Source organism: Monodon monoceros, unplaced genomic scaffold, assembly GCF_005190385.1.
Source record: "Monodon monoceros isolate NGI ecotype Baffin Bay Population unplaced genomic scaffold, NGI_Narwhal_1 Super_Scaffold_12, whole genome shotgun sequence".
NCBI lineage: Eukaryota > Metazoa > Chordata > Mammalia > Artiodactyla > Monodontidae > Monodon > Monodon monoceros.
In genome coordinates this window covers 143,663,527-143,680,066 of record NW_021703768.1, presented here as the reverse complement: position 1 = coordinate 143,680,066, position 16,540 = coordinate 143,663,527, and the positions used below count along the sequence as shown (strand labels likewise).

The 16,540-nt window shown below is 43.3% G+C and overlaps 1 protein-coding gene across 2 annotated transcripts in view; it reads left to right on the top strand.

Annotated features, from left to right (window-relative positions):
- SLIT3 (slit guidance ligand 3) overlaps positions 1-15,542 on the top strand; it is a 620,113-nt gene extending 604,571 nt beyond the window's left edge. Inside the window, exons 33-36 of one of the 2 annotated variants that reach the window (XM_029218173.1) lie at positions 10,239-10,393; positions 11,042-11,327; positions 12,432-12,640; positions 14,961-15,542. In XM_029218173.1, the coding sequence (XP_029074006.1) occupies positions 10,239-10,393; positions 11,042-11,327; positions 12,432-12,640; positions 14,961-15,196 (886 nt within the window). In that variant the 3' untranslated portion in view covers positions 15,197-15,542. The remainder of the gene's footprint in view (positions 1-10,238; positions 10,394-11,041; positions 11,328-12,431; positions 12,641-14,960) is intronic. The other variant, XM_029218174.1, reaches the window with a different exon arrangement.
- The last annotated feature ends 998 nt before the right edge of the window (positions 15,543-16,540 follow it).

Genomic DNA, 16,540 nt, shown 5'->3' with positions numbered 1-16,540 from the left:
ATTTTAAAGTCTATTTTGTCTGATATGAGAATTGTTACTCCAGCTTTCTTTTGGTTTCCATTTGCATGAAATATCTTTTTCCATCCCCTTACTTTCAATCTGTATGTGTCCCTAGGTCTGAAGTGGGTCTCTTGTACACAGCAAATATATGGGTCTTGTTTTTGTATCCATTCAGCCAATCTGTGTCTTTTGGTGGGAGCATTTAGTCCATTTACATTTAAGGTAAGTATTGATGTGTATGTTCCTATTCCCATTTTCTTAATTGTTTTGGGTTCGTTATTGTAGGTCTTTTCCTTCTCTTGTGTTTCTTGCCTAGAGAAGTTCCTTTAGCAGTTGTTGTAAGGCTGGTTTGGTGGTGCTGAACTCTCTCATCTTTTGCTTGTCTGTAAAGGTTTTAATTTCTCCATCAAATCTGCATGAGATCCTTGCTGGGTAGAGTAATCTTGGTTGCAGGTTTTTCTCCTTCATCACTTTAAATATGTCCTGCCAGTCCCTTCTGGCTTGCAGTTTCTGTGAAAGATCAGCAGTTAACCTTATGGGGACCCTTGTGTGTTATTTGTTGTTTTTCCCTTGCTGCTTTTAATATGTTTTCTTTGTATTTAATTTTTGAGAGTTTGATTAATATGTGTCTTGGCGCATTTCTCCTTGGATTTATCCTGTATGGGACTCTCTGTGCTTCCTGGACTTGATTAACTATTTCCTTTCCCATATTGGGGAAGTTTTCAGCTATAATCTCTTCAAATATTTTCTCAGTCCCTTTCTTTTTCGCTTCTTCTTCTGGAACCCCTATAATTCGAATGTTAGTGCGTTTAATGTTGTCCCAGAGGTATCTGAGACTGTCCTCAGTTCTTTTCATTCTTTTTTCTTTATTCTGTCCTGCAGTAGTTATTTCCCCTATTTTATCTTCCAAGTCACTTATCCGTTCTTCTGCCTCAGTTATTCTGCTATTGATCCCATCTAGAGTATTTTTAATTTCATTTATTGTGTTGTTCATCGTTGTTTCATCTTTAGTTCTAGGTCCTTGTTAAATGTTTCTTGCATTTTGTCCATTCTATTTCCAAGATTTTGGATCATCTTTACTATCATTATTCTGAATTCTTTTTCAGATGGACTGCCCGTTTCCTCTTCATTTGTTAGGTCTGGTGGGTTTTTATCTTGCTCCTTCATCTGCTGTGTGTTTTTCTGTCTTCTCATTTTGCTTATCTTACTGTGTTTGGGGTCTCCTTTTTGCAGGCTGCAGGTTCGTAGTTCCCGTTGTTTTTGGTGTCTGTCCCCAGTGGCTAAGGTTGGTTCAGTGAGTTGTGTAGGCTTCCTGGTGGAGGGGACTAGTGCCTGTGTTCTGGTGGATGAGGCTGGATCTTGTTTTTCTGGTTGGCAGAAATTGCAGTATGCAGGCCTCTCACTGTTGTGGCCTCTCCTGTTGCGGAGCACAGGCTCCGGATGTGCAGGCTCAGCAGCCATGGCTCACAGGCCCAGCCGCTCCACGGCATGTGGGATCTTCCCAGACCGGGGCACAAACCCGTGTCCCCTGCATCGGCAGGTGGACTCTCAACGACTGCACCACCAGGGAAGCCCTATTCCTAGGTATTTTATTCTTTTTAATGTGATGGTAAATGGGATTGTTCCCTTAATTTCTCTCTATGATCTTTTGCTGTTAGTGTATAGAAATGCCACAGACTTCTGTGTATTAATTTTGTATCCTGCAACTTTACTGAATTCACTGATGAGCTCTAGTAGATTTCTGGTAGTGTCTTTAGGGTTTTCTATGTATAGTATCATGTCATCTGCAAACAGTGACAGTTTTACTTCTTTTCCAATTTGGGTCCCTTTTCTTTTTCTTCTCTGATTGCTGTGGCTATCTATGTTGAATCAAATTGGTGAAAGGGACTTCCCTGGAGGTCCAGTGGTTAGCACGCCACACTTCCACTGCAGGGGACGTGGGTTCAATCCCTGGTCAGGGAACTAAGATCCTGCATGTCATGCTATGTGGCCAAAAAAAAAAAGAAATAGAAGAAAAAAAGTGGTGAGAGTGGACATTCTTGTCCCTGATCTTAGAAGAAATGCTTTCAGCCTTTCACCACTGAGTCTGATGTTAGCTGTGGGTTTGTCACATATGGTGTTTATTATGTTGAGGCCCCTATAGGTTTCCTCTATGCCCACTTTCTAGAGAGCTTTTATCATAAATAGGTTTTAAATTTTTTCAGAAGCTTTCTCTGTATCTTCTGAGATGATCATATGGTTTTTATTCTTCAGTTTGTTAATGTGGTGTATCACACTGATCGATTTGCAGATACTGAAAACTCCTTGCACCCCTGGGATAAATGCCACTTGATCATGGTGGGATTTATCCCACCATGTATCATGGTGTATGATACTTTCAGTGTATTGTTGGATTCAGTTTGCTAGTATTTTGTTGAGGATTTTTGCATCTGTGTTCATCAGTGATATTGGTTTGTAATTTTCTTTTTTGTGGTATATTTGTCTGGTTTTGGTGTCAGGGTGATGGTGGCCTCATAGAATGAGGTTGGAAGTGTTCTTTCCTCTGCAATATTTTGGAATAGTTTCAGAAAGATAGGTGTTAACTCTTCTCTAAATGTTTTGTAGGATTTGCCTGTGAAACCGTCTCGACTTGGGCTTTTGTTTTTTTGGGTTTTTTAAATTACAGATTCAATTTCAGTACTTGTAATTGGTCTGTTCATATTTTCTATATCTTCCAGGTTCAATCTTGGGAGATTGTACCTTTCTAAGAATTTCTACATTTGTTCCAGGTTGTCCATTTTATTGGCATATAGTTGCCTGCAGTAGTCTCTTACGGTGCTTTGTATTTTTGTCATGTCAGTTGTAACTTCTTTTTCATTTTTGATTTTTTTAAATATAAATTTATTTATTTTTGGCTGCGTTGGGTCCTCGTTGCTGCACATGAGCTTTCTCTAGTTGTGGTGAGCAGGAGCTACTCTTCGTTGCAGCACGTGGGTTTCTCACTGCAGCGTCTTCTATTGTTGCAGAGCACGGGCTCTAGGCGCACAGGCTTCAATAGTTGTGGCAGGCAGGCTCAGTAGTTGTGGCGCATGGGCTTAGTTACTCCGTGGCATGTGGGATCTTCCTGGACCAGGGCTCAAACCCATATCCCCTTCATTGGCAGGTGGATTCTTTTTTATTTTAAACTTATTTATTTTTGGCTGCATTGGGTCTTTGTTGTTGTGTATGGGCTTTCTCTAATTGTGGCAAGCGGGGGGCTACTCTTCGTTGCGGTGCACGGGCTTCTCATTGCAGTAGCTTCTCTTGTTGCGGAGCACAGGCTCTAGGTACGTGGGTTTCAGTAGTTGTGGCACGTGGGCTCAGTAGTTGTGGCTTGCGGGCTCTAGAGCTCAGGCTCAGTAGTTGTGGCGCACAGGCTTAGTTGCTCCACAGCATGTGGGATCTTCCTGGGTCAGGACTCGAACCCAGGTCCCTTGTATTGGCAGGTGGATTCTTAACCACTGCGCCACCAGGGAAGCCTGGCATGCGGATTCTTAACCACTGCGCCACCTGGGAAGCCCCCATTTCTGAGTTTGATTTGGGCCCTCTCCCTTTTTTACTTGATGAGTCTTGCTGAAGGTTTATCAATTTTGTTTTTCTTTTCAAAGAACCAGCTTTTAGTTTCATTGATCTTTTCTATTCTTATTGTCTGTTTCATTTATTTCTCCTCTGATCTTTATGATTTCTTTCCTTCTACTAACTTTGGTTTTGTTTGTTCTTTCTCTAGTTGCTTTAGGTGTAAGGTTAGGTTGTTTGAGACATTTCTTGTTTTCTGAGGTAAACCTGTATTGCTATAAACTTCCCTCTTAGAACTGCATTCCATATGTTTGTTGCATTCCATAGGTTTGGGATCATAGTGCTTTTCTTTTCTGTTGTCTCTAGGTATTTTTTGATTTCTTCAGTGATCCATTCTTTTTTTTTTTTAATAGGTCTTTATTGGAGTATAATTGCTTCACAATACTGTTAGTTTCTGTTGTACACCAAAGTGAAACAGCCATATGCACACATATGTACCCGTATCCCCTCCCTCTTGAGTCTCCCTCTCACCCCTCTAGGTCATCGCAAAGCACTGAGCTGATCTCCCTGTGCTATGCTGCTGCTTCCCACTAACTATTTTACATTCGGTAGTATACATATGTCAATGCTACTCTCACTTCCTCCTCCCACCCGTTTCCTCAAGTCCATTCTCTATGTCTACATCTTTATTCCTGCCCTGCAACTGGGTTCATCAGTACTTTTTTTTTTTTTAGATTCCATATATATGCATTAGCATACAGTATTTTTTTTTTTAGATTCCATATATATGCATTAGCATACAGTATTTTTCTCTTTCTGACTTACTTCACTCTGTATGACAGACTCTAGGTCCATCCACCTCACTACAAATAACTCAATTTCGTAACTTTTTAAGGCTCAGTAATATTCCATCATATATATGTGCCACATCTTCTTTATCCATTCATCTGTCAATGGACATTTAGGTTGGCTCCATGTCCTGACAATTGTAAACAGTGCTGCAATGAACATTGTGGTACATGACTTTTTGAATTATGGTTTTCTCAGGGTATATGCCCAGCAGTGGGATTACTGGGTCATTTAGTAGTTCTATTTTTAGTTTTTTACGGAACCTCCGTATTGTATTCCATAGTGGTCGTATCAATTTATATTCCCACCAACAGTGCAGGAGTGTGCCCTTTTCACCACACCCTTTCCAGAATTTATTTGTAGATTTTTTGAAAATGGCCATTCTGACCAGCGTGAGGTGATACTTCACTGTAGTTTTGATTTGCATTTCTCTAATAACTAGTGATGTTGAACATCTATTCATGTGCCTCTTGGCCATCTGTATGTCTCCCTTGGTGAAATGTCTCTTTAGGTCTTCTGCCCATTTTTTAACTGGATTGTTTGTTTTTTGAAATTGAGCTCCATGAGTTTTTTGTATATTTTGGAGATTAATCCTTTTTCTGTTGTTTCATTTGCAAATATTTTCTCCCATTCTGAGGGTTGTCTTTTTGTCTTGCTTATGGTTTCCTTTGCTGTGCAAAAGCTTTTAAGTTTAATTAAGTCACTTTTTTTGTTGTTGTTTTTATTTCCGTTACTCTAGAAGGTGGGTCAAAAAAATCTTGCTGTGGTTTATGTCAAAGTGTATTCTTCCTATGTTTTCCTCTAAGAGTTTTATAGTGTCTGGTCTTACATTTAGGTCTTTAATCCATTTTGAGTTTATTTTTGCGTATGATGTTAGGGAGGGTTCTAGTTTCATTCTTTTACATGTAACTGTCCAGTTTTCCCAGCACCACTTATTGAAGAGGCTGTCTTTTCTCCATTGTATGTTCTTGCCTCCTTTGTCATAAATTAGGTGACCATATGTATGTGGGTTTATCTCTGGGCATTCTATCCTGTACCATTGATCTATATTTCTGATTTTGTGCCAGTACCACACTGTCTTGATTACTGTAGCTTTGTGGTATAGTTTGAAGTCAGGGAGCCTGATTCCTCCAACTCTGCTTTTCTTTCTCAAGACTGCTTTGGCTATTCGGGGTCTACTGTGCTTCCATACGAATTGTAAAATTTTTTGTTCTAACTCTGTGAAGAGTGCCATTGGTAGTTTGATAGGGATTGCATTGAATCTGTAGATTGCTTTGGTAGTATAGTCATTTTCACAGTACTGCTTAAGAACATGGTATATTTCTCCATCTGTTCATGTCATCTTTGATTTCTTTCATCAGTATTTTATAATTTTCTGAGTACAAGTCTTTCACCTCCTTAGGCAGGTTTATTCTTAGGTATTTTATTCTTTTTGTTGCAGTGGTAAATCGGAGTGTTTACTTAATTTCTCTTTCTGATTTTTCGTTGTTGGTGTATAGGAATGCCAGAGATTTCTGTGCATTAATTTTGTATCCTGCAACCTTACCAAATTCATTGATTAGTTCTAGTAGTTTTCTGGTGGCATCTTTAGGATTCTCTGTGTATAGTATCATGTCATCTGCAAACAGTGAGAGTTTTACTTCTTCTTTTCCAATTATATTCCTTTTATTTCTTTTTCTTCTCTGATTGCCATGGCTAGGACTTCCAAAACTATGTTGAATAAGAGTGGTGAGAGTGGACATCCTTGTCTGGTTCCTGATCTTAGAGGAAAATGCTTTCAGTTTTTCACCATTGAGTATGATGCTTGCTGTGGCTTTGTCATATATGACCTTTATTATGTTGAGTAGGTTCTATGCCCACTTTCTGGAGGGTTTTTTTTTTATCATAAATCGGTGTTGAATCTTGTCAAAAGCTTTTTCTGCATCTATTGAGATGATCATATGGTTTTTCTTCTTCAATTTGTTAATATTGTGTGTCACATTGATTGATTTGCATATATTGAAGAATCCTTGCATCCCTGGGATAAATCCCACTTGATCGTGGCGTATGATCCTTTTAATGTGTTGCTGGATTCTGTTTGCTAGTATTTTGTTAAGGATTTTTGCATCTCTGTTCATTAGTGATATTGGTCTATAATTTTCTTTTTTGGTGATATCTTTTTCTGGCTTTGGTATCACGGTGATGGTGGCTTCATAGAATGAATTTGGGAGTGTTTCACATTCTGCAATTTTTTGGAAGAGTTTGAGAAGGATCGGTGTTAGCTCTTCTCTAAATGTTTGATAGAATTTGCCTGTGAAGCAGTCTGGCCCGAGACATTTGTTTGTTGGAAGATTTTTAATTATGGTTTCAATTTCATTACTTGTGATAGGTCTGTTTATATTTTCTAATTCTTCCTGGTTCAGTCTTGGAAAATTGTACCTTTCCAAGAATTTGTCCATTTCTTCGTGGTTGTCCATTATATTGGCATATAGTTGTTTGTAGTAGTCTCTTATAACCCTTTGTATTTCTGCAGTGTCAGTTGTGATTTCTCCTTTTTCATATCTATATTGATTTGCATCCTCTCCCTTTTTTTCTTGATGAGTCTGGCTAAGGGTTTATCAATTTTCTTCTCATACAACCAGCTTTTAGTTTTATTGATCTTTCCTATTGTTTTCTTTGTTTCTATTTCATTTATTTCTGCTGTGATCCTTATGATTTCTTTCCTTCTACTCACTCTGGGTTTTCTTTGTTCTTCTTTCTCTAGTTGTTTTAAGTGTAGGCTTAGATTGTTTGAGATGTTTCTTGTTTCTTGAGGTGAGATTGAATTGCTATAAACTTCCCTGTTAGAACTGCTTTTGCTGAGTGCCATAGGTTTTGGGTAGTCATGTTTTCATTGTCATTTGTTTCTATGTATTTTTTTCTTCCTTCTTTGATTTCTTCAGTGATCTCTTGGTTATTTAGTAGTGCACTGTTTGGCCTCCATGTATTTGTGTTTCCACAGTTTTTTTCCTGTAATTGATTTCCAATCTCATAGCATTGTGGTCAGAAAAGATGCTTGAAACAATTTCAATTTTCTTAAATTTTTCGAGGCTTGATTTGTGACCCAAGATGTGATCTATCCTGGAGAATGTTCTGTGTGCACTTGAGAAGAAAGTGTATTCTGCCACTTTTGGGTGGAATGTTCTATAAATATCAATTAAATCTATGTGGTCTGTTGTGTCACTTAAAGCTTGTGTTTCCTTATTAATTTTCTGTCTGGATGATCTGTCCATTGGTGTGAGGTGTTAACGTCCCCCACTATAATTGTGTTTCTGTTGATTTCCCCTTTTATAGCTCTTAGCATTTGCCTTATATATTGAGGTGCTCCTATGTTGGGTGCATAAACACTTATTATTGTTATTTCTTCTTGGATTAATCCTTTGATCATTGTGTGGCATCCCTCATTATCTCTTATAAGAGTCTTTATTTTAAAGTCTATTTTATCTGATACAAGTATTGCTACTCCAGGTTTCTTTTGATTTCCTTTTGCATGGAATATCTTTTTCCATCCCTTCACTTTCAATCTGTATGTGTCCCTAGGTCTGAAGTGGGTCTCTTGTAGACAGCATATACATGGGTCTTGTTTTTGTATCCATTCAGCCAGTCTTTGTCTTTAGGTTAGGGCATTTAATCCATTCACATTCGAGGTTATTATTGACATATATGTTCCTATTACCATTTTCTTAATTGTTTGGGGTTTGTTTTTGTGGGTCTTTTTCTTCTCTTGTGTTTCCTGCCTAGAGGAGTTTCTTTAGCATTTGTTGTAAAGCTGGTTTGGTGGTGAATTCTTTTAGCTTTTGCTTGTCTGAAAAGCTTTTGATATTTTCATCAAATCTGAATGCGATCCTGGCTGGGTAGCGTAATCTTGGTTGTAGGTTTTTCTCTTTCATCACTTTAAGTATATCCTGCCACTGCCTTCTGGCCTTCAGAGTTTCTGCTGAAAAATCAGCTGATAACCTTATGGGGATTCCTTTGTATGTTATTTTTTGTTTTTCCCTTGCTGCTTTTAATATTTTTTCTTTGAATTTAATTTTTGTTAGTTTGATTAATGTGTGTCTTGGTGTGTTTTTCCTAGGGTTTATCCTGTATGGGACTCTCTGTGCTTCTTGGACTTAGGTGACTATTTCCTTTCCCATGTTAGGGAAGTTTTCAACTATAATCTCTTCAAATATTTTCTCAGACCCCTTTCTTTTTCTCTCTGTCTTCTGGGACCCCTATATTCGAATGTTGGTGCATTTAGTGTTGTCCCAGAGGTCTCTGAGATTGTCTTCAATTCTTTTCATTCTTTTTTCTTTATTCTGCTCCTTGGCAGTTATTTCCCCCATTCTGTCCTCCAGCTCACTTATTAGTTCTTCTGCCTGTGTTTCCTTATTGATTTTCTGGCTGGATCATCTGTCCATTGGAGTAAGAGGGGTAATGCAACTGATTTTTATATATTAATTTTGTGTCTAGCAACTTTACTGAATTTGTTAGTTCCAACAGTTTTTTAGTGGAAACTTTAGGTTTTTCTATATATAACATCATGTCATCTGCAAACAGTGACAGTTCTACTTCTTACTTTCCAATGTGTATGCCTTTTTTTTTTTTCTTTCCTAATTGCTCAGGCTGGGACTTCCAATACTTTGTTGAATATAAATGGCAAGAGTGGGCATCCTTGTCTTGTTTCTGATTTTGAAAGAAAAGCTTTCAGTTTTCACCACTGAATATAATGTTAGCTGTGGGCTTGTTATATATGGCCTTTATTTGGTTGAGTTTCTTCTATACCTATATTGTTAAGAGTTTTCATCATAAATGGATGTTGAATTTTGTCAAATGCTTTTTCTGCATTTATTGAGATGATCACATGATTTTGCTCCTTCATTTTGTTAATTTGGTGTATCACACTGATTGAATTTGTGATTTTGAGCCACTCTTGCATCCCTGGAATACACCCCACTTAATCATGGTATATAACCTTTTTAATGTATTATTGAATTAGGTTTGCTAATATTTTATTAAGAATTTTTGCATCTACGTTCATCAGAGATATTGGTCTGTAATTTTCTTGTGGCATTCTTGTCTGGTTTCAGTATCAAGGTGATGCTGACCTTGTAAAATGAGTTTGGAAGTGTTCCTTCCTATTTTTTGTAAGAGTTTGAGAAGGATCGTTATTAAGCCTTCTTTAAATGTTTCGTAGAATTCACCAGTGAACCCATCCAGTCCTAGACTTCTGTTTGTTGGGAGGTTTTTGACAGCTGATTCCATACCCTTAGAGGCATACTTCGTTTTACTGCACTTTGCTATATTGTGCTTCACAGATACTGTATTATTTACAAACTGAAGGTTTGTGGCAACTCTGTGTCAAGTCTGTTGGTGCCATTTTTCCAACAGCATTTGCTCACTTCATGTCTGTGTGTCATGTTTTCATAATTCTCATAATATTTCAACCTTTTACAGTATTTATTATGGTGATCGGTGATCAGTGATCTTTGATGTTATTATTGCAGAAAGAGTATGCCTCCCTGAAGGCTCAGGTGACAGTCAGCATTTTTTAGCAATAATGTATTTTTAATTTAAGGTATGTAAATTGTTTTTTAGACAAAATGCTATTGCACCCTTAATAGAGTACACTGTAGTATAAACATAACTTTTATGTGCACTGGGAAACCAGAAAATTCATGTGACTTGCTTCATCAGGTGGTCTGGAACTGAACCCACAGTATCTTATGTTGTTTGAAATTATTTCCAAATAAAAAACAAAACAAAATGCAAGGAATACTAGTCAAGTTCACAGCCCAGTGCAGGCTGTGGAAGGCACTCAGCAAATCCTCTGTCTCTCCCATTTCTCTCCTGCCCAGCGTGGAGACCGTGAATGACGGGCAGTTTCACAGTGTGGAGCTGGTGATGCTAAACCAGACCCTGAACCTGGTGGTGGACAAAGGAGCCCCTAAAAGCCTGGGGAAGCTCCAGAAGCAGCCAACAGTGGGCATCAACAGCCCCCTCTACCTTGGAGGTAAAGGCCCATCCCCTCCCACTCCAAACACCTCCCACCTGCCCCCTGTGCTCGGGCACCCACCACCAGGCCAACTGGTGAGGCTCGCTGCTCTCAGCACCCACTGCCAAAGCTAATCAATGAAGGCTTCCTGGAGGAAGTGACAACCAAGCTGCTCCCTAAAATGTGAATAGTTAGCCAGATCATGGGGAAAGAGAAGAGGAAAGGAAAGAGAGCAGGGTTCCTTCTGAGAAACTACACGTTTTTTAGGGAGGATGGTGGAAGGTGAAGATGGAATGGGGAGGAAGGAGATGGACACAGGGGGCCCCTTCAGATACAGGGGCTTCCCTCTGCTCTGCCACCCCCTCAGATGCTGTGAGTCTCAGCTGATGTATGTAGAGGAGTATGTTTGCCATTAAGGTCATTCAAAGGCCAAAGAGAGAAGGAGCCACCAGTCTGGCAGAGCATGGGCCTGAAACCCGGCCTTGGGCCAGTAGTTCTCAAAGGGTTATGTGCCAAAAAAAAAAAAAAAAGGCATCAGAGCAGCTTATTCAACATGGAGGTTCCCAAGACTTCTCCCAAGGAGTCCACCTCCGAGGGCTAGAATTCAGGCGAGCAGGGTGGGCAGGGGAGTATCTTCAGGTCGCTGTCCTGGTGTCCCTCCCACAGGCATCCCCACCTCCACGGGCCTCTCGGCCTTGCGCCAGGGCGTGGACCGGCCGCTGGGCGGCTTCCACGGCTGCATCCACGAGGTGCGCATCAACAACGAGCTGCAGGACTTCAAGGCCCTCCCGCCGCAGGCCCTGGGCGTCTCGCCGGGCTGCAAGTCCTGCAGCGTGTGCAGGCACGGCCTGTGCCGTGCCGTGGAGAAGGACAGCGTGGTGTGCGAGTGCCACCCAGGCTGGACCGGCCTGCTGTGCGACCAGGAGGCCCGCGACCCCTGCCTCGGCCACAGGTCGGTGTCCCTCCCCCTCTGCCCTGCCCAGGAAGTGGGCACTGATGGAAGCTGGAGGGACTGCAGTCAGACTGTAGACAGGGGCTGCTTAGAAGGTCAGGGGCTTAACACATCCAAACAGCAGGTCTTGTTCAAAGGAGACATCAGTGTGCCACAGCCTAGCTGAAAAACACTTGTCAAGTGGCCTTCAGAAGTTGAAAGGGGCACCCGTGTGCATGCATCTTGGCAAGTGGGTGCATTTCGGCCCGACTCGACTCCCCACTCAGTGGTACCCTATGAGGGCACCAGGGGTGTATAACCACGCACAGCTGAATCATTTCATGGCTCTGGCATTCATTATGCATCAAAATATTTACTGAGGGCCTACTATGTGTCAGGCCTTGTGCTAAAAATAGGAGACCCAGCATCCTCAGTGTTCAGAAATCTGAATCGGCCAGAGATAACACCAGAGCCATGTCTAGTAGTTTGCTTGGCTGAACAAGCTGGGACATGATATTGTGGATCAGGAGTGAAGGATGCTATAAAGGGGTTGAGTTTCCTGGGTAGCTCTGGTGTGTGTGTGTATGCGTCTGGCTCTGTAACGAATATGTCTACAATGAACCCTGCCTCTGAATGTCATCCCAGTACAGAGAATGCTGCAGCACAATTAAGAATCCAGGCTGTGGCATCAGTTTCTCCATCTATGAGATGTGGATAAGACTCTACTGCACAGGACAGCAGAGGAGAGGGGATTGTAGAAAATAAGACTGATGCTAGGTGTAAAGCACTTACCCCAATGCCTGGCACAGAGCAAGTGGTAGCTGGTGGTAGAGACAGTAGTAATCATGTTATCAATTAAGATGGCAGAAGACTGCATGGGTTCTGACGTCTGTGGGTACAACAGCCAGCCGTAGCAGGCTCACAGCTGTCAGTGTCATTGGGCGATGCTCACAGCCTCCAGCTGACTGATGCTCAGCCACTGGGCTGCTGGAGGGTGGACCATGGGGCGGAGAAGGCCTAAGGTCCCACAGCTCCGTGTCCCTTGGTCCGGGCTGGGGTGGACAAAGGAAGCCTCCAGCTGCACTGACTGCCTGGTTCCCCTCTCATCCTCGCCTCTGCCCCCAGCTGCAGCCAGGGGAGATGCGTGGCAACTGGGACCTCATATGTGTGCAAGTGCGCCGAGGGCTACAGAGGGGCCTTGTGTGACCACAAGAATGACTCTGCCAACGCCTGCTCAGCCTTCAGGTGTCACCACGGGCAATGCCACGTCTCAGATCAAGGGGAGCCCTACTGCCTGTGCCAGCCCGGCTTTAGTGGGGAACACTGCGAACAAGGTGGGTCCACTGTGCGTGGCGGGGTGGGGGGGGGGGGGAAACGACGGTGCCCGGGAAGGATGCGGGGGTCAGACTTGGACTCCACATTCAGATGACCTAAGTTCCAGTTCTGGCTGAGCCACTTAGAAGCTGCATGACCTTCATTAAGTTACTTTCTGAGCCTCAAATTCTGTCATGTTGAATATGGGGGGGGGGGGGCAACACCATAACTTCCTGTATCAGTTATCCATTGCTGTATAACAAATTAGCCCCAACACATAGCAGTTCAAAACCACACTAAACATGCTCCATCCCACACGGTTCCCGTGGGTCAAGCATTCAGAAACGGCTTAGCTGGATAGTTCCAGCTGGGGTCTCTGGAGGTTGCAAACCGCCAGGACTGTGTGAGCAGTCTGGGTTGTTCTTTCTCTCCTCTCCCCTCCCCTCCAATTGCCGGCCCTGGAGCTGCCAGAGTGGCCCTCTGACCAGCAGCACTGACTCACCTGGGAGCTTATTAGAAATATAGACGCTCAGTCCCAGCCCTTCTGAATCAGAACCTGCTTTAACAAGAGCCCTCGATGGTTCTTAATCACATTAACACTTCAGACGTGGCTCTGCAGTCTCCTCCCAAACCTCATGCCATTATTGGGTCAACAAAAGACAGCTCCTTGGTCTGATCCCATTTCAAAAACATCAAATCACTTACCTCTCTTAGTGACCCCTTTAGTGTATTAATTTGGAGGTAAGTGCAAAAAAGGAAAATTGAAATTAAATTATATTCCAGCTGAAATGGTTCTGTCTCACCTTGGAGGTTTTTCTCCTGCATGGAAACTGAGCAGTCTTCGTCTTCCTTCCTGCCACCAGAATCCTGGGCAGGCCACCTCCTGTCACTAGAGGACTCTTTCACATTTTATACCTTGTTGAAATACCATTCTTAACCAATTTGGTAAATGATGTATTCTGAAATAATTTCAGATCTAGCAGAAAACTTGCCAGAATATAAACAGCGTTCCCATTCCCTTCAACTGGACAGCCCAACTGTTAACATGCTGCCGAGTGTGCGTTCTCCCTGCCCCGCACATCACACACACCTGTTATCATTAGGCTTCTTTTGATCCCGTTAACAATCACATAATTTTAAAAACCTATATCAAGCTTAACAAAATGCACATCATATCACATTAACCACCTAAATCTTTAAACTGCATAAAGCCCTTTTGCGTTCACAATCCCTGTGATGCTCATAACAGCCCCTGAAAAAGCAGGAAGAACCAGGACATGTGTCACCATTTTCCAGACAAGGAAACTGAGGCTCAGGGATCCAAGGCTGTGTGGCCGAGGATCCTAGTCCTGAATCCATTACTCTCTTTCTCAGTGCCTTGCTCCAGATGCTTTCCCAATGTACTGAGGACAGTAGTGGGGTCAAGGTGAAGAGGTGGGTCAGGGACCGGAGGATTAAGCAGATCCAGGGGTCCCCTCCCCTCCCCTCATTTCTACAACTTGTGGAAAAGCTCGCATGCGCGTGCACACACACCCCACGCCCCCAGACTCTTTGGCTCACTGACTACTGTTCCTCTTTCAGATCTCAACTCCAGCATCACTTCCCAGAGACAATCCCTGCCCCTGGGCTAGTCAGGCTCCTTTGCCATGTATTTTGTATAAACACATCCCGTTTCTTCATAGCATGCACCTCAGTTTATCATTATCATTACAAATGTATTTATTTAAGTGACACTGTAATTAGTGTCTAGACTCCACACCAGCGGAGACAGGCTACTGAGAGTGGTGGGGACTGGGGCAAACTGGAGATCTCCTGCCCCGTCTAAAGCCCACGGCTTCAGCCCATCATTGCCTCGCAGGGATGCAGACTCAGCTTTGCCAGAACCCCTGGTTTTCAAAGAAACCAGATATCCCAACGTTCAGATGCAATCTCCTGGCATTGTGGTTTTTTTCTTTTTTTAATGTTGGCATTTAATTTGGTTTCTAAGCGTCTGTGGCACAAGCAACATAGGTCTGGGATGGGATTTAGCCCTCAGTCCCCCAATCTGCCACATCTAGTTTGATCTTTAAGTAAGTTCCTTGAAGGAAGGGACCAAGCCTGCTCTTGTCACCCTGCTATCCTCAGGGCTTAGTTTTAAACCTAGTATAGAGGCTGGCACAGAAAGGCACTTAGTATTTGTGGAAGAGTGAGATGGGTTATGGGAGGGTGGGCGGGGAGACGGATGGATGAGTGAATGAGTAAGTACGCACAGGCTTCAGCCCACGAGTGTCTCAGAGCAGCCTACCCCGACAGCCATCTCCAGCCCCAATGCCCTGCCCTTACCTCTTCCGCCCTCTGCAGAGACTCCATGCCTGGGGGGGGTAGTCCGAGAGGTGATCCGCCGCCAGAAAGGTTATGCCTCGTGTGCCACGGCCTCCAAGGTGCCCTTAATGGAATGTCATGGGGGCTGCGGTCCCCAGTGCTGCCAGCCCACCCGCAGCAAGCGGCGGAAATACGTGTTCCAGTGCACAGACGGCTCCTCGTTCGTGGAAGAGGTGGAGAGACATTTAGAGTGCGGCTGCCGCCCGTGTTCCTAAGGCGCCCCGCAGCCCTTCCGCCTCCCGGACTCCAGCCGGGTGGGTGGGGACGGCCACGTGGGACCCCCGCCACGAGATTCGCAGTGAAGCAGTAGAAGCTGGAAAGGAAGCAAAAGAAGAGAATATTAAGTATATTGTAAAATAAACAAAAAATAGAACTTATTTTTATTATGGAAAGTGACTATTTTCATCTCTTATTATATAAATATATCACACCATCTGAGTATATGTACCATATAGTGAGTTATTTTTACCGACCTTTTTGTTCTGTGTTGTGTATTTGTTGTGTTTTTATAAACAGCTGTTAAAAGTTTTAAGAAAAAAGGCTAATAAAAATGTTTTAAAATGAAAGGATGAGCATAAAGAAGTGATAGCCTGTCTGAGAAGGAAGGAGGAGGTTTATACGTCTAGGAAACACTGTCGTCATTAGGTCGGCAGAAACCAGAACCTGCTTACTGAGCTCAGGAAACAGAACGAGAAGAGGAAAAGAGCAAAGGAAAAGGTTTTTCTTTGTTTCTTCCGATTTTTAATGACTTTTCCTTCCCTACAAGCACCCAGCTTTTCAGTCCTGGTTGCCGAAGCCCAGGATGCCCAGTTCTTCCAGGAAAAGCCGCTGAGCACTGGCCTCTGACTGACTCTCCCTGGGACCCAAAGCATCGGCCGCCGCCCATGTGCTCCAGGCCCCTGCAGGGTCTGAGCCCACTGCAAACCCCATCCTGGCTGCCGCTGATTCCATTACAGGACTGTCTGAACTCTGCCACAGGCTTCATCTGAGCCTGTTTTGCCAAATCTGAAAACAGCTGCCCTTCTCCTCCCCCTCCCCAGGAAGGCAGTCCCCCTGCTGCTCCTCCAGGAACGCAGGGGTCACCCATCTCCTCAAGCCCCAGCACTGGCCCTTCCACTGGAAGTTCTGAACCACTCTCCTCCCTCAGCCAACCTCGTACTGGGAGGCGACACTAGGAGAGCAGGCAGCCTGGCTCACTGGCAAGTTCTGGGAGGCTCCTGCCATGGGGTAGCTAGGCCTCTGACACCTAAACCTCCAGGCCTCCGTCATGATGACGAAGACCCCTTGCCCGTCTGTACCACTTTTCCATGCATATCCACACTGCACCTTATTCTCTCCATGGGACCCCTGCCCCCGGCGAAAGGAAGCAATATAACCCCATTTCATAGATAAGGAAACTGAGGCCTCGCTCCAGCCCTGTAACTCTCCTTACGCCACATCTCTGATAAGTGAACGAGCCAAGCCTAGAGCCTAGACTCAAAACTCTAGATTCCATCTCCAGAAGAGCATAAACACAGGAGATGCGGGCAGTTTAAGTTCATCAGAGAACCCCTACCAGA